Source organism: Cupressus sempervirens, chromosome 5 (genome assembly GCF_028749045.1).
Source record: "Cupressus sempervirens isolate cs-2001-9-10 chromosome 5, ASM2874904v1, whole genome shotgun sequence".
Taxonomy (NCBI): Eukaryota; Viridiplantae; Streptophyta; class Pinopsida; order Cupressales; family Cupressaceae; genus Cupressus; species Cupressus sempervirens.
The window spans coordinates 505,134,819-505,162,061 of record NC_143122.1 but is presented as its reverse complement, the minus strand read 5'-3'; the positions used below and the strand labels follow the sequence as shown (position 1 = coordinate 505,162,061).

Here is a 27,243-nt window from a genome sequence, read left to right as displayed (position 1 = left end):
TAAGGAAGATCTCTAACTTTCGAAATGGCAAACCTCAGAGAACTTCAACAGGAATTCACAGTACAAAGAAAATAATCCAAATTGCGTACCTAAACAATATAACCTCACAGACACAAATACCCCGTTGAGGGAGAAGCTAAGTGTTGATAGGAGGCACGACAAGTACCTATCAAAACAATTAAGTAAAAAAGGGTCTAAGATATGCTAAATCAATCGGCCCATAAACAGTTTTTAATAATTTATTTATTTTATGATGGGAACATTACAATCCTTCTGTCCCAAAGTTTGCTTGTTTTGAATGACATGCAACATCAAATGCTTAAGAATGCATTCAACCTCCCAAGTGGCGTTGTTGAGTGATAAGTGCTTCCAGCCTACTAAGTATTCCTTGATGGGACGGTGCCATAGTGTCTTATCCTGTACATCAAATAATCCAAATTGCATACCTAAACAATTCAACCTCACAGACATAAATACCTCGTTGAGGGAGAAACCAAGTGTCGATAGGAGGCATGCCAAATACCTATCAAAAAAATTAAATAAAAAAGGGTTTGAGATATGCTAAATCAATTGGCCCATAAACAATTTTTAATAATTTATTTATTTTATGATGGGAACATTACAATCCTTCTATCCTAGAGTTCACTTGTTCTGAAGAAAATGCAATGTCAGATGCTTAAGAATGTGTTCCCCCTCCCAAGTGGTGTCGTTGAGCAATAAGTGCTTCCGGCCTCCCAAGTATTCCTTGATGGTACAATGCCATAGTGTCTTCTCTTGTACGTCAATGATTTCGAGCAGTTTTAACACAAGTTTTCCTTCTTCATTGAGAGGTGGAAGATCCGTGGTTATGGTATTGTTCTGTCTCACAACTTTCTTCAGTCATGATACATGAAAGATGCTATGGATGTGAATTCCCTCTAGTAGTTCAAGTTCATAGGCAACTTCATCGATGCAACAAGTTACATGATAAGGACTGTAAAATGGTGTCTCGATTTTTCCTTTCCTTTTGCCTTAAATGATGATTATCTATACAACTCGAGTCTTAGATTAGGTTGCCCACCACAAAACTTCTCTCGATTCGATGTTTGTTGGCATATATCCTTTGTTAATTTTGTGTCCTCTTCAAATTCTCCTTCAAGAATCTATAGAATGTCCTGCCCTTTGTTTTAACCAATCTTTTGCCTTAGGTGTGCGGCTGCCACCCAAATCATGTCCTCAAATGAAAGGGCCTCATACCTGTAGAGTGCTTTGAAGGGAGCCATCCTAATTGACATGTGATACATTGTATTATAACAATATTCGTTGAGGTGCAACCATTTGACCCATGCTTGCTGTTGGGAAAAAAACATAGTTTTGTAGGTTGCCTTCCAACGGTTTTTTGACAATTTCCCTTTGTCCATCAGTCTCGGGGTGGTAGCTGGTGGTACTTGGTGATAATTTTGTTCACGCTAATCGAAATAATTTTGTCTAGAAGGTATTGAAAAAAGTGACCATCTGTGTTACAATGTTTTGGGAAAGCTCGTGTAGGTGGAAAACTTCTTTGAAGTATAGGTCGGCAACTTGGGCTGCTTAGAACTTTGTGGAGATGGCAAATAAGTGTGCTTACTTAGTCAATTGGTCAACAACCATGAAAATGCAATCTCTTCCATTTACCCTCGAAAGTTCAGTGATGAAATCCACAAAGGTGCTGTCCTACTTCTCATTTGGTACTGGCAAGGGTTGGGTTTTAATAGTCTGTCAGGTAAGGTGTGCTCAAATTTATTTTGTTGGCATAGTACACATTCCCACACATACTGCAGTAGATCATCCTTAAGTCCTTTCCATGAGAACCTTTCTATGAGTTGTTTATAGGTCTTGAGAAATCTAGGGTCTGCGGTCAATGGTGAGGCATACATTTCCTTTGCTTCAGATTGGACTTAGGTACTAAGTAAATCTTGTCGTTGTAGTAGATGATGTCATCACCCACCTTATATCAATCGTCTTGATTGTCACCATTCATTAGCTTACACACAAATGTGTTCTTGGAGTATTCTACCAATAAGTGTGCTTTCCCATCAACAAAAAATTGAGACTGAACAAATAGTGCATTTTCTTGTTAGAGCATCTACTACTACATTATTCTTTCGCTGCACATATTTCAATGTCAAAGCCAAAACCTTGAAACTTTCTTATCCATTTTAGTTGCCTCTTGTTGTTCAAAAAGTACCTCAAGCTATTATGATCGGTATAGATGACAAAATTAGCACCCACTAGACATTCCCAAAATTTGGTCATGGTTTTCGCAACGACCAACATCTCTTTGTTATAGATGGATTATAGACAAGGTGCCTTTCCTACATTAGTACATTGCCTATGCCTCATTTGGATGGATCACACTCCTGAATGAAAAGTTGAATGGACTCAAGCAAAGCAAGTACAGGGTGTACACTCGAATGTGTCACACTCTAAACCATTCTATCCAAACGATTCCATGAGTTTGGAATGTTCAAATGCCGGCTTAGAGCTCCCTATCCACGGAGTGCAAGAGAGTATATTTCAAGAATAAGAAGGCTCTCAGATGAGCCTTAGAGATACTCTTCTTGCTAGTAAACCATGCAATGGGAGGTTCCAAAGACAAGATGCAAGAATGCAAATGTCCCAAGGAGTTCCTCAAGAATGCAATGCAACTAAAGATTAAACTAGAATGAATATGAAAAGTGCAGCTATTCTAAGCATGGATGAGAGTGTTACAATCCAAATATTAAGCTATGTGAGATTAAGCTACATGTAAAAATGAAAGCTAAGCTAAGCTAAAATGCCATGATGCCATGGATGAGAGAATATAGACAAGAAATAGAAGTTCTCCACAAAGCTCCAAAGAAACCTGTTAGAAAACTTGCAGCATAACAATATTCAAAATGAGGATTGATTGAGGGGGAAAACTCTCTCCCTTTTAAAGTCGTACGGACGGTAGAGATCAAGATGAAGATGATGGATGATCAACGGTGGAATTCGAAAAGAGGAGTGATCCATGTGCACACACAAGTCAACCAATAGAATATAAGTTGACTTGTCATATAAGACAAGAGTCACAAAGCCTTTTTTTTTAATTGCAAAATAGAAAAAGGACTTTATGTGTGCACTTTAAGTGGGTTAGAAGAATGGGGTCTTTTATTTAATTAAAAGGGGACATGTTCTTTTAATCAAATAATGAACTTAGGATAGCATAGTCAAACTATAGGTTATAATCAAATAAATTGATTATTAGCAATTTGGCTTAGGTAAGTGATTAAATTAATTTAGCCAAAATGTTGAAAAGGGGGCTAATAGTCTAGATGACCATTTTTAGGTGATTACACAGGGCAAGTGGTCATCTTCTCTTTTAACTTGTCAAAAAATGTGTTGTGCCTTTTCTTTCCATTGGAACGAACCATTCTTCATCAGATTGGTTGAAGGTGTGTCGAGCTGAGAAAACCTCTTACAGACCTCTTGTAGTGCTACACAATCCAAAGAAACCTTGCAACAAGTAGAGATGAATGTTCTCTTGGTAGATTTGCCGTTCATATTTATTGACAATATGTCTTAGGTATAATATTTCTATCATTCCAAATTCATACTTGGATTGCTTGGCGAACAAGGATTGAGCCCCATGATCCCAAGGATTTCATCCAAATGCTTCAAGTGTTTTTCACATGTTTTATTGCAAATAAGGATATCATCAAAGCATACTACTAAGAACTTGCAACAATTGTTTGTTGAAGATGCGATTCATGTAGGACTGAAAAGTAGCTAGTGCATTTGTCAATCCAAATGGCATGAGCAAGAACTCGTAATGCCCGTAGTGACAAAGGAAAGTCGTCTTTTCCACATCGTCTTCCCACATGCAGATTTGATGGTATTCGGAAGGAAGATCTATTTTAGAGAAATAAATTGTACCATGCAACTCATCCAACAATTCATTCATCCTCTGGGAATAGGTTATCTATTTTTGATTGTCTTCTTGTTTACCACACGATAGTCCACACACATGCGTAACATCTCGTCCTTTTTCACCAAGACCATTGATGATGATACATCCCTTCTTAAGCAACTCTTGTATTGTCTTCTCAATTAAATTTTAAAATTTTCTAGGATGGCAGTACAGTGTAGTGATATCTGGATTGGCATCAACTTCCAATTCGATGATGTGATCGAAACTATGAGGGGGTGGTATTTTAGGAGGAATGCTTGCAAAAACTTTTATCATGTGTATTCAAGATGGCCTATAGCTCATCATCTTGATAGGACACTTGTTGCCTTTGTCTTGGTATTGTCGAAACAAAGCAATGTGCAGCCCAAGAAATGTCATCATGCCAAAAAATGGCCTCCATCTGCTGATTGAAGACTTCCCTCTGTCCCTCCTTAGTCGTCTCTCTTTCCATCGACCATAAAGTGAAAGACCATTGGATTGAAGCTTTGTGTGTATTCATCCAATGAATCCATGTATTGTATGGCCATAATGACTTCCATATCATCTAGGTCTACTATAAAGAAATCCTCTGTTACCGTGTGATTAGCCATGGTGATACATTGTTGGGGAACAAGGTGCGTGCATGGTAAGTGTATTCCTCTAGTGACCTTGACTTGGAATCTTGCATGCGCCTCTCTAGCTAGACCTCATTGTTTCACCAATGATGAGTTTATAAAGTTTATAGTGGCTCCACTATCCAACATCACAATGATCCTTTCTCCTTGAAGGGTTCTTTGTACTCAGAGTGCCATACTTCTTAGGCTATTGGCTAGGGCAATGATTCCTCCACATCGTACCAATGTCGCAATCTTTTTTGTATAATTAATGATGACAATTTTGGAGTCCTTTTGTGGGTGATTGCACTGTGGGTATATTTTACCAGTCATCCTCATCATTAGATACAACCTTGATGTAATGCATTTTCTCTTACTGAGGCATCTATGACCAAATTCCCATGGTTCCTTATAGTTGAAACATAATTTTTTCCTTTAGAGTTCCTATTAGATAACTTCATCCAAGGAAGGCGTCTTAGCCAAAGGTTTGTTATCTCCGTCCTTGAGAACCAATAGCGGTTTGGAGTGGGATAAACCTTGAGAGGATGATGCCGATGATGATGCCATACTTGTGCTTTTTTGATAGTCTCTGAGAGGGTGGTAGACTGAAACTCTTACACAACCCCTAGTGGTTTTGTTAGTCCATCCATGGAAAATGCTATGTCTCCTTTCGGAAATGTTTGTAACCAAAAGAGAGTTTATGAAATTTCGTGATGTATTGGTTGATCGATCCTGTTTGCCTTAATTGTGCCAGTTCCTTAAAATTAAGTTCTAGGTTTTTACTATTAAACTGATCTTTCAACCTTTTAGTGAATTCAGCATAAATATTGACTTGATCATGTCCTAGCGTAATGGTGTCATGATGCCACCATTCATGGGCCAGTCCCTTTAAGTGGAGTGCTGCAAATTCAATTGCTGCTTCTTTAACCATTTGGTTGAGTTGGAAGTAGGTATCGACCTTCATTACACATGCTTGAGCAACTCTGGATCTAGATCCATCAAATGGTGATAGATTCACTTACTTAGCTTCCTTCTGAGATCATTGTTAAAATATCCTCGGTTTCTACTTCTAGAATATCACATTCGAATTTTGCGCAATCTTTGTAGGATATTCTTTTCCAAGTTTGCATTCATCTAGTCTTCTTTCAACTATTTTTGAACTTTCTCAAAGGTTGGTTGCCTTCCTTCGTGCAATACCTTGATCCGTGGAGGGAAAGTTGGCATGGAAGGTTGAGAGGGGGCGAGATGAGGATTTGCCTTTCATGAAATTGAATTGGCATTGTGTTCATTTTGTTCGCTAGATATCTTATTTTTTAGCTAGTTTCCAAAGAGTGTCTTCCATAAGACGAATTGTCCTTGATTCCTTGAAAGATCCCTCAGTAGTGCCACAAATTTAGTAGGAGTGGGTTCTTACGAATTTGCCATTCTATCTACTCAGTGGGATCTTCTTCATTGTCGACTTTAAACTTTTATTCACTATCCATAGATGGTAGGATCACTAGCTATGATACCACAATAATGTTCTTGATGCAACGATATGGAAATTGGGGAAGGAATAATGTCCCTCACTCAATGGTGAAGACAAGTCCGTACGTGACAAGCAATCGGTTGTATGGTCCAAGAAGAGGGAGGCAACGTGGACACATGATATAGGCTAGCTGTGTGGGGAGAATGATGATTTGGTTGTATGGTAAGTGAGGTGCGTACAATGAGTGTTGGCTGGACACGTCCGTACAATGGAGTGTTGGATGTCATACAACAAGGAGTGATCATACACAAGATGAGCTGGGGGTAATTGTACGATTGATGAGATCCTATTTTGATCGTATGATGAAATGTGAAGGTTGGAGGTATTGTTTCGTATGCTAGCAAGGAACAATGTGTTGTGTGTGTACGAAAGGTATATGTTGGGTATGGTACATGGCTAGTTTCAGTCCTTTGGAATAAACCCCAACTTGAATTTGTGCTATAGAAATGAGTGTATTGCGAAACGATGGAGATACCAATTAAAAATAGTATTTAGAACATTGATTTGCACAGGGTAAATGCCCATAAAAATGGATATCGTACACAAATATTCAAGATATTTACTCATTATATTTGCAAATGTAAATGGTGCTCCAAATGTGTTAGATCTGAAGCAAAGTAACACAAAGCCTCATAATAGGGTAGTGAGGGTTTAATCCCACCTAACCCAAAACAACCAAGTAGGGAAAATCGTTCACTTTCAAATTGGCGAACCTCAAAGAACTCCAACAGAAATTTGCAGTGCAAAGAAAGTAATCCAAATCACATACCTAAACAATTCAGCCTGTTGGCTCCCAAATTAACAAGTTTTGAATAACCCAATGATAAGAACAAATACATTTAGGGTGTAGCTACTTCCCATACTTGACACACCTGTTTAGACATCAGGGCCAACTATAAGGCTAAACTCCTTCACTTCAAGGCCTAGCAAAAGCTAGGCAGCTAGACCTTAGATTTACCTATATGACCAGTGCAAAATATAGATCTGAATCTAGACAAAGCAGAGAAAAACCCTTGAATCTTCTTCACTTATGCTAACAAAGGTATGAAATATCTAATAACATTACCTATGAGACTCACAAGCTAAGTGACAGTTATCATTTCAGCTCTTCAACACAAAAGGGAAAATAATATTGATTACAAATTGATATCAGCATAACACACATACAAAACAACAAGAAACATGCAGATCCTATGACTGATCAGTGCCATTGACTTTGTAAATCAAACAATAATGTTCAAACTAAATCTCATACTCATCAGATCCTTCCGTGAAATCTGCAACCCTGCCAAGATACATTAAGCATTTATGTGATTCTTTAAACCAAAGGCAAAACACATCAAGACATACAGCACAAAACAAATGTAATTGGATCTATGTTCTTTGTCCATAGATCACAAAAGATTGCAAACATCATAGATAGGAGACAAGAATCAACATGAAACTAAGTTCTTTTGTTGCCTTTGTATTTATTTATTTGACACAAATACATTCAAGATGCATGAAAATAACTTACAAAACACCTAATAGATTAGAACTAAACACTATACCTTTGTCATTTCTGCTGTTCATACAAAGAGGATGTTGAGAGAATGGTGGAATCATAGCTAGAGCCTTACTCAATAGACTGGAACCAAGATCCAACCCTTTACAATGAGAGGAAGAAGAAATATATAGAAAGTAGAAGAATCCTAGATTTGATCTAGAAGTGCGAAATGTCCACTTGAAGTTCTTCCACATGGTGTTGCAAAGCATCTCTCCTTTGTCCTCTTCCAATTGAATATCAAATCCCCATCATTTGATTTAACAAACTGATCTAAATATACTTGAAGTGATGAGAAAACCTCTTTGGTATATAATACTAGATATGTTGCTAAAAAGCCCACCAAAATGCCCACCAAATACATTTAAAAGTAAAGTACCACAGCTAGACACATCCTTGCTAAATCTAGAGACAACCCATTTGACTGTTTGTTCTTAAAACTGAACTTGATGCTTCAAGGCAAAGACAAAATAATCTATTTCAGAATGCCCCTGTTTTGCAAATCTGCTAATAACTTTGCCTCGCAACCCTTTATCTTGAATGCTCACTAATTGCGGAGAAGTCGTGACTAATTGCTATTAGTCACGACCTTAGGACTTTTGACCACTAACTGCAAGATTTAACTTGCAAAGCTATGATCCATTACCCTTTTAACAACTTGCATAACTTCGCGACCAATTTCGTAGTTAGAGACCTTTACACCTTGTGACCGTGCACACAACTGGGGATTGTGCAATCACCATGCCAGGTGGCAATCACCGATTCGCCCGTTAGAGTTGTTGTCATCGCCGATGTGATTGGTCAAATTTTTTATTTACACCTCCAAGTCTCATCACATGCCCCACCATACACTTGCGTGGTTGTCCATAAGGCTTTTGCTTCAACACACTAGATATTTGTGTCCTCATGCTTTAAAATAGTGAAAATTTACTTCTTCTCAAAGCATGTGGGATAATGCATTTTGCGTTTCCTTGAGAACATATCCGCAAACTCCTTTCACAACTAAAACAAGGTTTTATTCCCTATTTCACCTTGACTTGTCCTATCTCCATACTCACCATGCCCGTGGGCATCTAGACGACAACTCTGTGCATTTAGGTAAATAAGGCCCCTTCGCGAACATCAAGGAGAAGTCTATTCAGTTATGAGACGGAAGGCTTTTCCAACACTCTTTGATTCTCCATTCCATGGGTTTCTTGATTAATTTGGCTATTATAGTCTGTTATGGGAAGATTGAATAGTATTTAGATCTTTGCTTTGCGCAAATTGGGAGGAGCATCCGATTTTGATCATTATTTCCAAGTTCCCCAATGCTTGCGTAAGTGGTGGAAAACATGCCTCTAATGCATTAGTGGATGATCATGGCATTTGTCTTTCGATGTCTCAATTGGTATCGGGCTTTGGTGTTTGTTTATGCTTAATCTTTAGCAGAGCAACAAGTTGTGATTGAAGAATTTCTTTATGACATCGAACCCCTCCTATCTCATCTCAGAATTTGTGCCACTCTGCAATTCATACGCCATTCTTACTACTTTGTAAATGATTCATACAATGCCTTTTTTAATCACACTCAAATTTCTACTAGAGCTAAGTCAATCTTTGAACTGTTCTTTCATCTTTCTTCAACTTCCAATCAGGCTTTCATTTGTTCATTTGTTCATTTGATCTAAGTGTAGGCTCTTCACACGTGTAAGGTCATTGGTAACCCATAATCCATGTGATTGTACCTCTATCAGTTTGGACAAGAACACTATTCAACTAGAGCAATCCACTAATTCTCCAAGTGCTTGCGTGGGCAAACTGGAAAGGATTCAATAGAGGAGGCTCTTAGTTTTGAGAACAATCTAGGATTTGGGCTCAATATCCATCATGCAAAATTCTCTAGAGTTGCCCATCATATTGGCATCCCTCACTATATTGCAATTTCGTGATACCCAAACTGGTTTTTATCCCCATTTTGCATTGGCTTCCACCCACACTAGCCAGGCATGTCTAGTTCTCTACTGTCATGGCCCATTCCAAAATGGAGTACTCCTATGACGACTTGAAATAGTGTATTCCTCTGGTAACATCTGCAACAACTTCTCTTGTTGATTCTCAAAATGGCCAAAATGGCCTCTGCTCAAATGCATATCTCACACATTCATTTGCTCTGGAAAAACTTCATGCGCACACTCAACGATGATATGGTTAACTAAAAATCAACTTTGAGCTCATAATCAAACTCAACTATTTTCGACCAACCCAGAAGCATTAGTACACAAATTCTATTTGCATTTTAAAATTATGTTGCTCATTCATGGGTCATGGTTAGAACAAGACCAATGCACAATTACCCTTTGGCTTTTCAATCTACCTAGCAAATGAAAATTTCATATCATCATATCCTATGCTCACGACCTTATGCCATAGTTTCATGATCATTACTAAAATAAACCTCAACCTATGTTGGCTTCGGGAACATTTTTGGTAGGTTCAATTCCTTTCTATGTTCATTATGCACACAATTATATATATTGATTTGACCTCGGACTATACGTGCACATGCTAAAATGTTGTAATGATTTAAAATCACTGTAATCTCATCCCTAAAATATCTTCAATCGTGTTTCTTGTCAATTTGAAGAGATTAGTTGGGACCCCAGAGTGGGTCCGGCTATTTTTTTTGCATTTCATACAACTGACTTCCAAATTACGCTCTAATTGATCTGCCTATGTGAACTAAATTTGAATTAAATCATTGGCTAACTAGTCGAAACTCACTTTTGACCTTTTATAAGAAGTTGCAGTTTTGTGCGACGAGGCCCCTGAGCGGGCTCTAAAAATTGACATAAACTCGACTGAATCCTGTCATTTGCAATCATGTTCTCTGATGCAAACTTTTTCAGTATGCAAAACCTCGCCTTATGATGATCATTCAGTAAAAAAATATTAACTAATTAAGTTGCCTCCAAGTTGTTGTGCAATCAAAAGCATCAGAAATAGAAAAGGGCATTCGGTTCTGACTTTGAAAACAGGTCAAACGACCACTTGGGAAGATGAAACTTGGGACATTAGTAGATTCTCATATGGAGAGTATAAATATGCGTTTAGGGCTCATGACGAATAATCAAGTAAATTTGGCAAACTTGCAAAGTTAGCTACTTGAATTTGCAGAATTGGATACACTAGCAGAATAGTGACTTTTGCAAAATAATGGACTTGGGAAAATATTCTAAATTAACCAGCCCATAAATAAAGGCTTTAATAATTTATTTATTTTATGATGGAAACATTACACAAACACTCAGGATCAAGATAAATGTGGGTGCATTTATGCTTGCATTTGATACTCTACTCAAACATCTTAGTGCTTGGTGCAGTCATGAAAAGAGAGACCTCAAAGAGATTGGTCCAATTGTGCAACATGAGTTATACAATAGAAGCATTAAGGAATAATCGACTAATATGCATGATCAACCTTTAATTATCACAAATTCAATTACAATGGATTTGCATTATGTAGTCTTATATTCAAGGCAAACATGCCTGATCACAACAAAAGTCATATTCTTGGTCTTTGATTTAAGACCTATTTCCTTTTTCGTTACTACTCAATGCCTAGGGAGTTTAAGTAAATCCATATAAAGGCTTCATGACATGCAGGTTGGGCTAGAACATGTTACATTCTCCAAGAATCAGGAAAACATATTACAAGTTAGGGTCGGACCTAAACTACATGGATCTTATCATATAAGTTTTGTAATTTGTTGTGATCCAAGATATAAGTGCACACATGATCTAAGAACATCGAGATAAATGCCAACACACATTACCAATCAGGAAGTATCTTCGCAAGATTGGAAAACAAAATTTGGTTGAGAGACTAGCAAGAACATTAGTAACTCGAGAAGAATCAAACATAACTCGATCAAGATAAAATCAAATGCGATGTGATCTAAGGGATAGATAGAGCATGACATCGAGATAGTAACCTTAAGATCACAATATCAATAGATCCGAATTGAAGGTTTGCTACCTAAAACACTACGACCGAGAAACAAAACAAAATTGAAATCAAAAAGAAATAATTTTGGACGATGCAAGATTGCCACAAGCCCAAGTTGCTCTTGCATCAAAATCATGATCCCAACATGTCCTTGATTATGTTTGGGAAATTCAATCAACTCCTCACCTTTTGACATCACTGCCATGTTGGATAGAGCGTCCACCTCGTTGTTGCCTTCGTGCTGAGTATAGGAGGCTTTGAATTTTCGTAACGCTACAAGTAGATTTGAATAAATTTATTTTGTTTGACAATGCGCCAATCTTTGGCTTTGCCTTAAACAATCGCATTAATGATGATGCCATAATTTCCTTCCAAGTTTAGGTGGTGAATACTTTTACATTTAGCCATTAACGTTCCCAATAGAGCTTCTCAAGCTTCGACATTGTTATTAGTACCAATGGCCATTGTTGTTTAAATCACACTGAAACATGGCCCTTACAATCTTTAGCAATATACGCTGCTCCGAGGGACCTGGATTCTCTTTAGATGCACCATCAAAGTTCACTTTCACCCATCCTTCCTCCATTTCCTTCCACTTTGAAGGCACTTCCTTATTAGATGATGGATTAACCCATCTTGGCTCATTAACAGGCCTTTTCCATTAACTTTTTATGCCTTCTTATAATTATGGATATTCTTGTCTATCAGTGGCAACACTCTGTATGTGAATTTATTAAATTATTTCTTGTTACTAGTAAACTATTTGCCATTCAAAGTATTTACAAAAGTAGTTGATGTTAATTCTTAAAATCCACTAAAGATGATGTATAAATGGTGCAAGTAATTGTATTTATTTCGTTCTCATCTGATACTTAAATTTTATAGACTAGTTGAAATATAATTGTTTTACCTCCTATTGGCATCGTTACGGATTATTTTATGATTCAATGTATATAACGGAACTTTGATGTCTATATTATTCTTATAACCTGTACATACCAAACGACATGATTGCTCCAGCAGTAAACTTTACATTTACTTAAATAATTATACAATTCTCTATGCTTTACAACCATGGTTATCTCGTGCAACGGATTGAAGCGTTTTGTAACATGTGCAGCATTTTCGATTGCTTTATAGGCCTCCAGACCTTGTAATAAAGCGAGGTGAATACATGCAAAGGAGCCCAAATGTAAGTAGATCAGGTATCTCATTTGTGTCTTTGCACTAAAGAGTAACCAAAAACAATAAGTCGAGATTTGTGTTCCATTTTAATGTTTGTTTGGTGTAGTACCAAGTAAAGCATCAATAAAATTCTATCCTTGAATAACCCTGGAAAAAACTATGCTACTCATTTATACCCAGTATTAGCTGATTCCAATATAGAGTCTGGATTCAGATTTGCAATATCAGGGGATTCTGCCAGATATTCACAGATGACTGTGGGCTTCTCTTGGAAATGTTGGACAAATTCATCACGAACCAAGCAATTGCGATGGTACCCAGAGCAAAACGTGCTTGGGGAACAGATGACTATTGTAAAAGAAATTTGTCATTTGACCTTTCTGTGCATCTTCTGTGGTTGTATTTAGAAGCATTTGAGCATGGAATTATGGCTGTCATGAATGCCTTGGAAGCTGTGCATTGTTGGATTAGTGAATGGCTTGTCTTCTTTCACCAACTGTTGGAGCTCTTCCATGGAGTAATGCCACTGGTTGCGTGTAAAGTTGTGTGTTGAATGTGTCTAATATAGAGTGTTCTTAATCCTGCAGTACACTGGGCCTGCTTGATGTTCTTCAGCAGGTGCTATGCAATGGTGAAGGTTTACTGTGATTTTCTGGTTGGGTTCTAGTAGACTAGGATATACAGGTGTTGGTAGAGCCTTATGTTGACCTTGGTACTATAGCCATTATAAAAAAATCTATTAGGGTGCATAGCTGTGGACTTGATTTATTAGTTATAAATAAATAGATGAAATGTAAATGAAGAGCTTTTTAATAGTATTTGCCAAATAGGATGGGAGAAGGGGGACCAAAACAACTTTTTAATTATTTGTAGACTTTTGTTTTATAATATCATTTTTATAGTATTATTTTAATTATAACATAGAGTATTGAATATCCATCATGGCATTGGAGTTTGACTGTTGACCATTGAAGTAATCTTTTTAACTTCTTGATGGTTTCGTTTGGTATATGGTGATATGTGGGATTTTGAACTAAATTCTTGTTTTTAGGCTGAAACTGTAAATATGTATATATTCATGATTTTTTATATTTTGGTTGTATGAACATAAAACAAACTAAACCCCCGATTAATTTTGTCAAAATCTGTGAATTGAACCATTCAACCAGAGCTAGGATTGCCTGTAGGGGAAAATTTACGGTTTATGGTTAGGGTTAGGGCATACTCGAGCATTCAAAGAAAACTGTAGCCCTAAAAATGGATTTAGTTTTAGGGAAAGTCATATTTTACTATAGTTTGGTAAACATCCTAATTATAACCTTAAAGCTCCTAATCATACCTTTAAACACTAGAAAACATTCAATTTTACGATTACTATTGATGAAATTTAAAAACTAAGGTTAGGGTTATGCGATACAAAAACATTTATATATATATATATTTATCTGCTATCAAAATGGATACTCAAAATTACTATTTGCATACTTGGACATAGTAGAACAAAAATTCCGCTCGGTGAACCTTGGCAACTTAAAAGAAATTTAAAATTTCTTTTCAGAGATAATTTTTTTACTGCAAAATGTATCAAATGAGATTATAAAATGTTGGGAGAGTGTTTTCTATTAGATTTGAAGACAGTTAAAAGTATAAAATCATATCATCACACAAATACAAGCTCTTTAATAATATGAAGTTATGATGATTGCCATTAAGAATATTCATCATAAATTGCATATACATGCAAGTTACAAATTATAAGATTTTACATTTTCTTCTTGCCAATTCTAATGAAATTCAGGAGGTGATCTATTCTTCGAGTTCGGTCTTTGAATCTGCTAGAAACTCATTTAAAAATGCTCAAATGCCAGTGTGATATTTTTGCTGTGGGCATGTAGAGTTAAAAAAAAGACAGCAATGTATTATCAGGGTCAAAAATGTGTTTTATACAAACTGCATCAAACTTTCTGTAGCGTTCTGCAAGGGACTAATAACTCCTTGAATAGTTAGTCTTGGCAAGAACAAGAAGTGAGTCTAAAAAGCAAAAAAAAAAGCTAAAGTACTTGGCAAGTATTTCAACCACGTAAAAAGAAATAGTTCAAGTTTTAAACCCTTATCAGGATTCGGAATGTTCAGGTGCCAATCCCAAAGGTGGCATCGATTTTAATTTAGCTGTTGTTGATTTGATTGATTTGCCCTCAAATTGGACTAAAATACTAGAATGTTTGCAAAAAATTGAATCTAGAAAAATGCTAAAATTAAAATAGAAAAATTGCAGAAAGAACAAGCATAATATGGATAAATTTGCAGTGCAAGGGTGTAAACAGAAAAACCTATGTTACTGGGTTCGGATCTTGGAGCTTGGGTCCGGATCCAGATTCATCCGGGTCCTGGCTTGGGCGAATCCGGGAGGACCTGTGGCTTGTGGGGCCATAAAGTGGTCAAAAAAAAAAGAAGAAGAGTTTTTTAATAAATTTTTTTTTTCTAGGAAAATGATATGGATGAGGATGAAGCCATTGTCCCTCATATTTTGATGACCCATTTGACCTTTGAAGGGCATTTGCATCTTTGATACTATGAGTCTACGATCATTGATAAACTATTAAACATTTGTCATTGACCCATTTATAAGCTTTGTTACCTTGGGATGCGTCCCCAACATATTTTCAGCCGTCCCCATCCCGGAAACGTCTCGGAGACTTGGGGACACCTAGGGGACTTCAACTTTGATTTCTAGAACAAATTAGACTTTGATTCTCAAAAGTAACACAAATTTGGCATATGAGTTTTGCTGATTCTTATATTTTAAGGTTCTATTATGTATAAGTACATGCTGTATCCATGTTTTCTTATAAATATTTTAAATTTCTCTATATATTTTAATTTTCCCTATTGTTATATAGCCGTCCCCATTTGCCATCTCCCCTCATCCCCAAAATCAGCAAAAAATTTGGTCGTTATGGAAACCCGTCCTGCTGTCCCCTGCTGTCTCTGTTTCAGAAACTCGGGGGGAATATAGTTTATCACCATGTTTCAAACTTTATTAAATTAAATTATTATCTATCAATCTGATGAAGTAGTCTATGTTTTAAAATTCCATTTTGCATACAATGTATGATTTTATTTACAACATTAACATAGATTAATGAGTGAGTATTTAATGTTTATCTTTGACATTTGGCATGGATCAATAATCAAGTAACATTGATATATTCATGCTATGAAATGACTTACTTAGTTTTACAACTATGCGAGTTTTTCTTTTTTTGCATATATATATATACTCACAAATCCACCCACAAACACAAATGATTTTTTTTTTTTGCCTGAACCCTGAACCCAAATCCGTCCACGAACCTGAATTGGCAACTTAGAGAAAAACTAAAGGACAAAAAATATTGTGATAAATTAGGTAAATTTCACTAAAATATTGGGGCTTTTTGAGCAAATTTTTGTCGACTGTTATTTTCAAATCATTTCCATTTTGAGAAATTTATTAGAGAGCAGGTTTATAAATTCAATATTGTGGATCTGTGATTTCTTGTGACATTTCCTAGTATTTGCTTGTGTAATTTGTAGCAAGGAACACACTCATGGATAAGAATTTAATAATGTGTGTTAGCACTCCCAGGTCAATGTTGGCTATTGAACTTGAAAGAATTTCTAAACATCATGTACAAAAAAGGATTGAATGGGAGTTGTGGCAGCAGAGGTGTTTGTCTTGAACTAATCATCATGAGTTTCAGTAACTGCTCATATGTAGAGAAATAGTACAAATCTGCTTTTGCATTTTAATTGTTAACCTAACATATCCAGATCTCTAACAACTATCATTAGTCCTACATTAGTTCTTCCCGAATTAGTTGAATAGATGATTTAATTAATTTTCATCCTTCCTTCGGTAGTCATGTCATATTTATTTAATCAGTTACAGTTTTAAATTAATTTCTCTTCACTAATTAATTATTTAAACCTTTTTAAATTTATCTAGACTGACTTTTCTCCATCGCTAGTTAATCTGAGAAATGCTTATGTTATTAATTAGGCTAATGCTTTTTTCCCTCATTCATCACATTTAAAAGAAAACTAAGGTATTGGTCCGTAAATGGTTCGGTTTGTGGGCTCAGTCAAAACATTTCGGGGGCTGAGTTTATGTTGGGTTTGTCAATATAAAAGCATATTAAAATCAGGAACGTTCACATATTTGCTGCATTAATTAATTTCAAAATACATCACTATAGTAGCATATTAATTAAAATAGAAGGTTATGATATACATTTGAAGTTAAAAAAAATAATAACAATAATAAGGCATTGGGAACACGACATGTTTGCAGCTGTAATTAATTTCAAAATACATCACTATATTACTAGTCAAATAACATAGCAAAATACGCTACCATAGTACTAGTCAAATATTTGATAAACTAGAATGTTATGATATACATTTTAACTTTAAAGTCAAAAAAGTAATAATGGCAATGATCATTTATCATTTACAATTGATCAAATATCATATGGATCATAACAAGTATCATCATCAGCATCGATATTAGATGACTATTGTACGGTAGGCCATTGGAATTGGATTTACTTGACATGACAGTCATTTGTGATTATGACCTCTATAGACTGTAGTCTCAATAGACTATGGATGGCATTTCATGGATAAGAACTTGGTGACTATCATATCCATGGCGTTTTATAGAATACTGTGATACACAACATTTTCATAGATAAGAACTTGATGACTATCATATCCATGGCTTTTTATAGAATACTGTGATACATAGCATACTCTTCAAGGATCAATATGATCTCTAATTCGGCACTACTACATTTGGGAGAGTATACTCTTCAGAGATCAATACTCTATTTTGACACCACTATCATTTGGTAGATTACTACCATTTTCTTGATAATGCCTTTGTTTGGTGCTGTATGACAAGGTCTTTTAGCATATTAATGTTGAAGTTTGGTCACCGTAGAGAGATATCTACTTACCTGCGATGGTTTTGTTTATCAGAGAATGTGATCTTCATCAGCATTGATGCTTTATGTGTTTGCTTGTTGAAAGTCTCATTCATTTTGGTCCCCAGTTATTTAATAAAGACTGCAAAGAGTCTAATGGTGAATTATTTCTTATATGAAGTATATTTTTTTGAAGCCTATGAAGAGTCTTCAGCAGACGAAAGGGCATATGCAGCTGGCCATTAAAGAGTTCTTGCATGGCTTTTTGGTAAGCCAAGATTCGCATGTTGCATTACTGTTGGTCATTGGAGATCAAGGATATGGTAATTGCTGTGTTTGTGGTTAAGACAATGTAGTATCCCAAGTTTTGTAACTGTCGTCCAGCTTTGTGCCAGATGTGTATGTAGCTGTTGAGGTGGACATACCATTAGTAGTGCCACCATCGTGTATTCAAGGATGATGTATTTTAGGACAATTCATTAAAGACGATGGAGGATCTTCAACTTATGTAGGGGCACCTTGTATGTGACGGCTCGCTGTAGTAACTCCTGTCCTCTCATTCCTAATGGTACTCAAAAGTGCTCTATTCATGGTCTCTTTGGATTCAGCGGTTATGCAATTATTAGGCTGGACATTTCTGTGTTGTGAGTGTGATTATTTGTGGGTTATTCTGGTTCAAAGATAATGTGCAAGTGCTCAAGTTTTCCGGCAGACATTCTTTGTTGATATTACCTCTGTGATTATCATGTTTTTATATTCTGTGGTGTATGGCATCGTGAGTGAAGAAAGGCATTTTATATTCAGTATATACTGGGTATTGTATATATAATTATAAAGGGGACATTCCATGAGTGATTGTTCTCAGTGTCATTCCAGATTTTGTGAGTACCGTATCTAGACGTTTGAATATTCAGTGAAGAATCATTTTTAAGTGTGGCTGGGGTTCTCCCCTCCAGTTGGACGATTTTCCCTGGACAACATTTCACGTGTTTATCTGTACTTGTGCTTTTAATATTTCGAGAAGTTGCTTAAGTTCATTTCTGGTTCTAAATTGAACAATAAAGACTGCTACATTTTGAGTTTATAGGACCTTGTAGTTTGTCAAGGATTTGGATAAAGTTATCCTTAAAGTAATGAACTGGCCTTAAGGGTTTAACATGGTTCTAATGCTTGCTCACAATTATCTAAAGATCATCACCCCTACATACCCAATAGAGTGCTGAAGGCAGTCTTGTGATGCTCTTTTAGACACAATCCAGTGTCCTTACGAGAAACACGATTCATGGTTTGTTACAGTTTTGATAGCATTAGAGATTGAGAGTTGAATATGCAAGGGTTAATGATTTATAGTAGACCTTCCATATTCTTTGTACTAGCATAGCAAACTGGTGGTTATTGCTTGATGTCATGATTTTTACAATACTTTTACCACTACAATAAATGAACACCTCAAAAAACCTTTTTTTTTTCAAAAGTAAAATTTTCTTTCAAAGTCAACTTTTTTGGTAATAGAACATCTAAATTTGCTGGCTGGACACATTTGGATTGAAATTCGGTTTGGGTTTGGATTTTTCTGGGTTGAACCCAGCAGTTGTGGGTAAGAAATTGGCAGAAATCACATAGTACCATGCTAGGGCGAATCGGTAGCTTACAGAATAAAATTGAAAGAATTTTCACTTCACTAGATAGGTCGAAAAGAAACCTTTTACAGCTTGACCATTCATTTAAATTAAGCAAATCTTTGCCATCCATCAGATACCTTAGTCTCTCACATCCATTTGCACTCATCATAAGCATCCAGTTGCTTGCATCTCATCTTTCCATGCAACAGGAGTCATTCCTTATTACAATAATAGATAACACGTCTATTATTAGTTAATGGTTATCTTGTAAATATCTTTAGCTTTAGTTTGCTTTCGTTTTTTGCTTTCTCTGGAATAGAATGTTTCTATTCTTTACGATCGTTTCCTAAGGAAACATCGTCTCTTCCTTTTGTATAAATTGACCTTTCGGTCTCTGTTATTAATAAGCAAGTATTTACCAATTACCTTGTAATATGGTATCAGAGCTAAATACTTAAATTTTTTCGGAAAAATTTATAATTTCTTCTTGAAATTATTTGTTTAAATTTTTCCAAAATTATTTCAGCTAATTTCTCCAAAACCCACTTAGGGTTTTTCTGCTTGGAGAAATTCCCGAATTACGGGTCTGCAAATCGCATGGAAATCGTGGCCATTTTTTGAAGACTCGCGTTTTTGGGGTGAAAATCTGCATGTTTCTGTATCAAATCTTCATGCTCTTAGCCGTCTCAGTCTGTCATCGTGCTCTGGGAAGCAGATTCGACCATTTTTCATCAAGAAATCTGAAGTTTTTTCAAGCTTTTTTCAGCTAGGGCCGTTTTTTTTTGAAACCCTAATTTTTGGGGTCGGAAATTTTTTTTGTTTGCAAATTCTTGGTGGGTTTTTCGAGAGCTCAATTGGGTTGTCGTCCGTTTTTCTGGGTGCCTCGATTTTTGTGCCTCGATTTTCGAGCCAGCGGATTCAGAAAACGACAGCAGATTCCTTTTGGGTTTTTCGAGCTCTCTTTTGGGTCATTCTCTGATTTTTTTGGGTCTTCCGTATTTTTGCCTCGAAGAACGTGCCTTCACAGATTTTCACAGTTTTTCATTGGAAAACGTGCCATGGCATCTCTGACAAATATTTTGCTCGAGCATAATTCCAAATTCAATGGTCGCAATTATGGAACTTGGAAGCAGCGCATCATCGCAATCTTCGAATATCGAAACACCGATCAACTTGTTCTGGGTGTTAAGCAGCGTCCGACTTCTCCGGGTCCTGATCAAGATACATGGGATCTGAACAATCGAGAGGCAGTAATGCTTCTCAAACTCTCCGTAGCTGATGACTAGCTTTCTCAGATTCCATCCGGCAAGACAGCGGCCGAAATCTGGACACATCTAAAAGGTCTTCATGAGACTTCCGACAAGAGCAGAGCCTTCTTTCTGAAAAACACTCTGTTTTCTATTGTCATGGATGAGCGCACCTCGCTCCAGGCTCACCTGAATCGGATTCAGGAAATCCGTGATCAGTTACTTGCCATCGGTCGCAAGATGGAGGAAGAGGATATTATGGTAATCACTCTTCGGAGTTTACCAAATTCCTGTGAGCATTTTATCGAGACTCTCAACATCACATCTACTGGTGTTGATCTAAAGTTCACTGATCTCTGCACCCTGCTACTTCAGCAAGATCGGTGGAAACAACAGTTCGGTAGCAGCTCCAGTTCCACCTCCACTGAGCAAGCCTTTGCTGCGAAATCCTTTCAGAAGGATAAGGGCAAGTTTCAGCAACCATCTCAGCAGAAGTCTTCTGCTCCAGCATCCGATGGTACCAAAAAGAAGAACATTCAATGCAACTATTGCCACAAGTATGGTCACATGAAGGTTGCATGTCGGAAACGCTTAGCTGCCCAGTCTAAGCAATCGGGTTCGCAACCCAAAGCGAACAGTGCAGAGCACACTGAGCAGGTGGAATCTGCCTTTTATGCCTTCATGGCTAAAAGACTTGCAGATCATGTACAGTCATTTGCCTGGTACATTGATTCAGGTGCCTCTCGACATTTCACTCACCGCAGAGACTGGTTTACTGACTACCAGCCTTATTCAAATTCTGTTATCTTTGGTGGTGGAGAAGAGTACACGGTTGTTGGTAAAGGCAACATTCAAATTCAGTCTATTGGGAGGAAGCTCATATTCCTTGATGTGTACTACGTTCCAGGGATGGAACTAAATCTACTCTCGGTTAGTCAGTTGCTGCGACATTCTCCACACTTGGCAGTCACCTTCAGTTCACATCAGTGCACCATCACTGATCGGGCGACTAAGTCTACTATTGCAGTTGGTCTTGAGGATCATGGTCTTTTCAGACTTACCGATTCTGGTGATTCTCAGGACTTAGCTATGGCTGCTCGGCGATCTTCCATCAGCACACTTTGGCATCAGCGATATGGGCACTTAAATGTGCATTATCTCTCACAACTTGCTCGGGATGAGCTTGTTCTTGGTTTGCCAGAGATTCAAACCCAACACCTTGGAGTTTGTGACGCATGTCAGGCTGGGAAGCAACATCACACACCTTTCCCCAGTGGCGATTCTTGGCGAGCTTCTCAAGTACTTAAGCTTGTTCATGCTGATATTTGCGGCCCTATGGCCACTCCTTCTGTTCTTGGGTACAAGTATTTTCTGTTGTTTGTAGATGATTTCAGTAGAAAAATGTGGGTGTATTTCCTTAAAAAGAAATTCGATGCATTTATTGTATTTCAGAAATTTAAACCCTTAGTTGAAAAAGAGTCTGGGAAATCTATTATTATTCTTAGATCAGACAATGGGGGGGAATTTTGTTCTAATGTTTTCTCCAGCTTCTTGGATACATATGGCATCCAACGCCAGTTCACCACACCCCACACGCCACAACAGAACAGTGTAGTTGAACGTCGGAACAGGACAATCACCGAGATGGCTCGTTCCATGCTCGAACACAGACATGTTCCAAAGCGTTTTTGGGCAGAAGCAGTTAACACTGCAATTTATCTGTTGAACCGGTCACCCACAGTGGCGGTCAAAGGTAAAACTCCGGAAGAGGCCTGGTCAGGTCGCAAGCCCAGAATCAGTCACCTGAAGGTTTTTGGCTCTCTTGCTTTTGTTTGGATCCCTGATGCTTCACGCACCAAGTTGGATGCCAAAAGTCAGAAACTGATGCTTGCTGGATATAGCAGTCTTCACAAAGCCTACCGCCTTATTGATGTCGAGACATCTCGTCTCATATACAGCCGCGATGTAGTCTTTGATGAGCAGCGAGGACCATTCATGCCTGTTTCTCCTGTTCCTGATCCAGCAGACCAGCCTATGCAGGTTCATGATTTGGGAGTTCGGCTTCCATTAGGTCCACCTGATGGGAGGGCTCTAGTAGCTCCTACAGCTCCAGTCCTGCCAGTGATACCTGTACAGCCACCTCCGGCTTCTCCTGCAGGATCACCTCGTTTTGAAGATGCTTCACCTGAGTTTGATCCAGATTCTTCTGATCAGGATCCTGTTGATCAATCATCTCCTAGTACTACTGTTGGTCATTCTCCTCTTCGGCCTAAGTGGTGGGCTAAGACACTTGCTGATCTTCATGATGATGAGCTCATTGATGGGAGAACTACTCGGAAAAAGAGCAAAACTATAGATTCTGTTAACTTTGCTCTTATGGCCAACATTCACAGTGTGTTTGAACCTCAAACATATTCCGAGGCTAAAGGAATTCCAGAGTGGGAACAGGCCATGCAATCTGAACACCAGAGCTTGCTGAAGAACAACACTTGGGTCCTTTCTGATCTTCCCCCAGGGAAGAAACCCATTAGCTGCAAATGGGTCTACAAAATCAAATACAAATCAGATGGTACTTTGGATAAGTACAAAGCTCGTTTAGTGGCAAAGGGCTTTTCTCAGCGTCAGGGCATTGATTATGAGACCTTTGCTCCTACTGCAAAGATGAGCACCATCAGATTAGTCCTAGCCATGGCAGCACAGTTTGGCTGGAAGGTCCATCAGATGGACGTAAAGAGTGCTTTCCGGAATGGTGATCTCCATGAAGAGGTCTACATGACGCAGCCTCCTGGTTTCAAGGTTGTTGGTAAAGACCATCAGGTTCTCAGATTGGTAAAAGCTCTCTATGGTTTGAAGCAGGCCCCTCGGGCATGGTACATCAAGATTGATATGTACCTCAGTGATCAAGGCTTCAAGAGGAGTTCTTCAGACTCAAATTTGTACATCAAGACTACTGACAGTGACATCATCCTTTTGGTTATCTATGTGGATGATCTGATCATCACTGGCAGTTCAACATCTTTGATTCAGGGAATCAAACAACACTTATGCCAGTCTTTTGATATGACTGACTTTGGGCTCATGCATTATTGCTTAGGTGTTGAAGTTTGGCAACAGTCTTCTGGTATATTCATCTCTCAGTCCAAATATGCCAGAGCCTTGTTAGACAAATTCTGAATGCAGGATTGCAAACCTGCATCTACACCTATGGAGAAAGGTCTCACGTTATCAGCCAAGTCTGATTCTCCTTCCGTTGATCTACCTATCTGCTACTAGGCCTGATATCAGCTTCGCAGTCAGCTATATTTCACGTTTTATGACAGCTCCTAAGGCTGATCATTGGATGGCAGCAAAGCGTGTGCTTCGTTATGTGAAGGGCACTTCTGATTATGGACTTCTGTATTCTCGGAGTTCTAATCCTAAACTCAGTGGGTTCACAGATTCAGATTGGGCAGGCTCTGTTGATGATAAAAAGTCAACATCTGGATATGTGTTCAGTTTGGGATCCGGTGCAGTCACATGGACCAGCAAGAAGCAGCAGGCAGTTTCTCTCTCTTCTACAGAGGCTGAATATAGAGGGACTGTTAAGGCAGGATGTGAAGCTGTCTGGCTTCGTCGGATGCTTGGGGATATGCAGATGTCACTAGCAGGACCGACTACTCTGTTTGTTGATAACGAAGGCGTTATCAAGTTAGCACGAAATCCAGTCTTCCATGAACGAACCAAGCATGTGGATGTTCATTGTCATTACATACGACAGCTGGTTGAAGACGGGACTATAGATCTGCAGTATGTTCCTACCTCAGATCAGACTGCAGACATTCTCACCAAGCCTCTTGGTCCTGATAAGTTTGTCAAATTCAGAGGACAGCTTGGTGTGTTAGATAGATTAACCATTAAGGGAGGGTATTACAATAATAGATAACACGTCTATTATTAGTTAATGGTTATCTTGTAAATATCTTTAGCTTTAGTTTGCTTTCGTTTTTTGCTTTCTCTGGAATAGAATGTTTCTATTCTTTACGATCGTTTCCTAAGGAAACATCGTCTCTTCCTTTTGTATAAATTGACCTTTCGGTCTCTGTTATTAATAAGCAAGTATTTACCAATTACCTCGTAATATTCCTAGTGCTTCATAAACGTGATTTAACCATATTGTTCCACTTGAACCAATCCTAGCTAGCCCTAAGTGCCAACCAATCGTAGCCGTTCAATCTAAGTCATGATCTCAACCATCCTTTTCTTTAGCTAATTTTCTGTATAAATCCACATTTCAAAGACATTGACATATGTGGAAATGCTTGAAAGATCATGTAGAGGTACATGTCATCGAATTGGGAATGTCTCATGGAGCAACCAACGTTTCAACATTTCAATCTGTCATCCACATCCAAGAGCTCATTCTACCATCTAAGAGATAATGCTCGAGTTTTTTTGATTATTTGTTGTATTGTTTTCCTTATTTGCACTATTGGAGGTGTTTGGGATTTGTATAGAGCAGAAGTTTGATTGCATGCAGTTTCCTAAATTCTTTTCTAGATTTCACTTGTGATACTATTAATTTATTGCATACTTTTATTTTGCATTTCTATTAGGGGTTATTCTTCAATAAAGAATAGTTTTCCCCAAAGTTTTTAATTTTCTTTTGTTAAGTTCATGATTCTTTCTAAGTTTCAGATTCTGGTATATAACAAAGGCCATCAGCCTCCAATTTTAGGCCAATGAAAATGCCAAATATGGGAACCAACGGAATCTATTTCATTGTGTCCTGAAGGTGAATTCTTCTTGACATAAAGAATTAGGAGATTTTTATGAACATCAACATTTTGCCACTCAAGGCATCTCTACGGGTGTTGAAACAGCCATTTTAGTTGCTAGTTTTTAAAGAATTGTTGGCATTTACAGTTTTCTGGATCTTACGACATGGCTTTTTTTTGAAAGTAGAAGTGGCAGTCATTAAATATTTAATGGTGCTTTGGGTACTGGGAAATAACAATCTAAATGTAGCTATATGGTCATTGTTCCATTGGCATGTATTATCCTACACATCTTCATATGATCACAGATTGTTAAAATATTATTTGCATACATAAAAATTGTTAGAGTAACCAGTACTTATTTATGGGATGGTAATCAGTTCCTTTCATTGTGCAAGAAAAAGGCTATGATACTACAAAGACAGGATATACTTGAGAAGAACAAATTGTAGATCATTTGGCACCAAGAAGCAAAGCTTTTATTTCTTTATATATGGCAGGTTAAGTTGTTCATTGCTTTATTGAATACTAATAGTTGAGTTATGTGGATGTGGATAAAATTACACATACAAGTAATATGTCTGAGATGAACCAATTTAAGTTATTACAAAACATATGTGAAAAGTTGTCATGAAAGTTAAAAAAAATTAGAATCTAAACTTTTACGCAAATCTGTCTCAAGTATTACCAGACCAATGGGTAGTATATATGAAAAGAAGTAATATAATTTTTTTTGATATGGCTCAGATTTTTGCATCAACTGTTTTTCATCTGTCAATTGCCTCACTTCACTGAATCCAAATCAGTATAGGTTTCTGGACCAGATCCAATAGGTTGTTTCTCCATCCATCTCAGAAATTACAGTGCACATATCTAAGATGGGAGGAGGGTGCATCTGGTCACATAGTTAGCTTTGTTGATAATTATATTTGTATAGACTCCACTGGTTTAGTTCATTCCAATAGTTGATGGTATTTGTCATTTATGATCTATTAAATTATTAATAGAACATACTAGTATTATTATTTAAGTAGAAAGGTATCACTAGTTGTCATTAATCCATTAAAAATTGCCATTGGCTTTCATCTAATTAGTTGTTTTAGATTAATTTTAGATTGCCATTAATATGACAAAATATGTACCACTAGTCATCATGTCATACTATAAAGCCAAGTAATTGTGGGCACCATCTAGCTTCACATTAAACCGAAGTAAATCTAATTTATTGCCATAGAAGATTTTATTCTCAAACTTTATGTAATTAGAATACAATATTATGTCTTTGTCATCACATTGAATAGTTTGAATTTGTAAATTTGGAATTGTTGGGTTCCCCCCTTTTGTAGGTGCATCACCAGATATTTTAAAGTGATATTTCTTTTGGGAGGTGTGATTGAATTGAAAGCAAGGAACCAACAATGAAGCAGAAACATCATCTTTCCTTGGCCTATAGATAATGAAAAATGTTCACTCTTTCTAGTATGCAAGTGGAAGGAGATTCTATGGTCATTATCAGTGCCATTTAGAGCAGAGGATCTCCTAATTGTAAACTAAAGAAATATACTTAAGGAAGCTTGACCATTGCTCGATGCTTTTGTATCTGTCTAAGTAAAACATATGTATATAAATAAAACATGGAATAACTCCTTGCAAACCATGCAATTGATAAAAACATGTAAAGCTATTGACAAGCAGCTAATGTTAGGGACAATTTTTCGGCCACCTTAAAGTTGTTAGCCCAAATAGGATAATTTTTCACTTGTTAGAGCTAGGGGTAGGAAAAACTTGGTTGCATGGAAGAATCACGATCAATTAAATGATGGCCTATGAAGTTTCCCAAAGAGTTTGAACCATAAGAACATGATGG

General features: G+C 37.3%; 1 protein-coding gene across 8 annotated transcripts in view; it reads left to right on the top strand.

Moving 5' to 3' along the window:
* The window catches only part of LOC149556927 (ubiquitin carboxyl-terminal hydrolase 26-like), a 69,810-nt gene that overhangs the window by 35,570 nt on the left and 6,997 nt on the right, over window positions 1-27,243 (top strand). For 4 of the 8 annotated variants that reach the window (XM_089831556.1, XM_089831555.1, XM_089831553.1 and 1 more), the window contains one exon: window positions 12,722-12,793. The exons of 2 other annotated variants lie outside the window; for them this stretch is intronic. In XM_089831556.1, coding sequence (XP_089687682.1) covers window positions 12,722-12,793 — 72 coding nt within the window. Of the gene's footprint in view, window positions 1-12,721; window positions 12,807-27,243 lie in introns of all 8 variants that reach the window. 2 more of the 8 variants (XR_016364814.1, XR_016364813.1) reach the window with 1 other exon arrangement.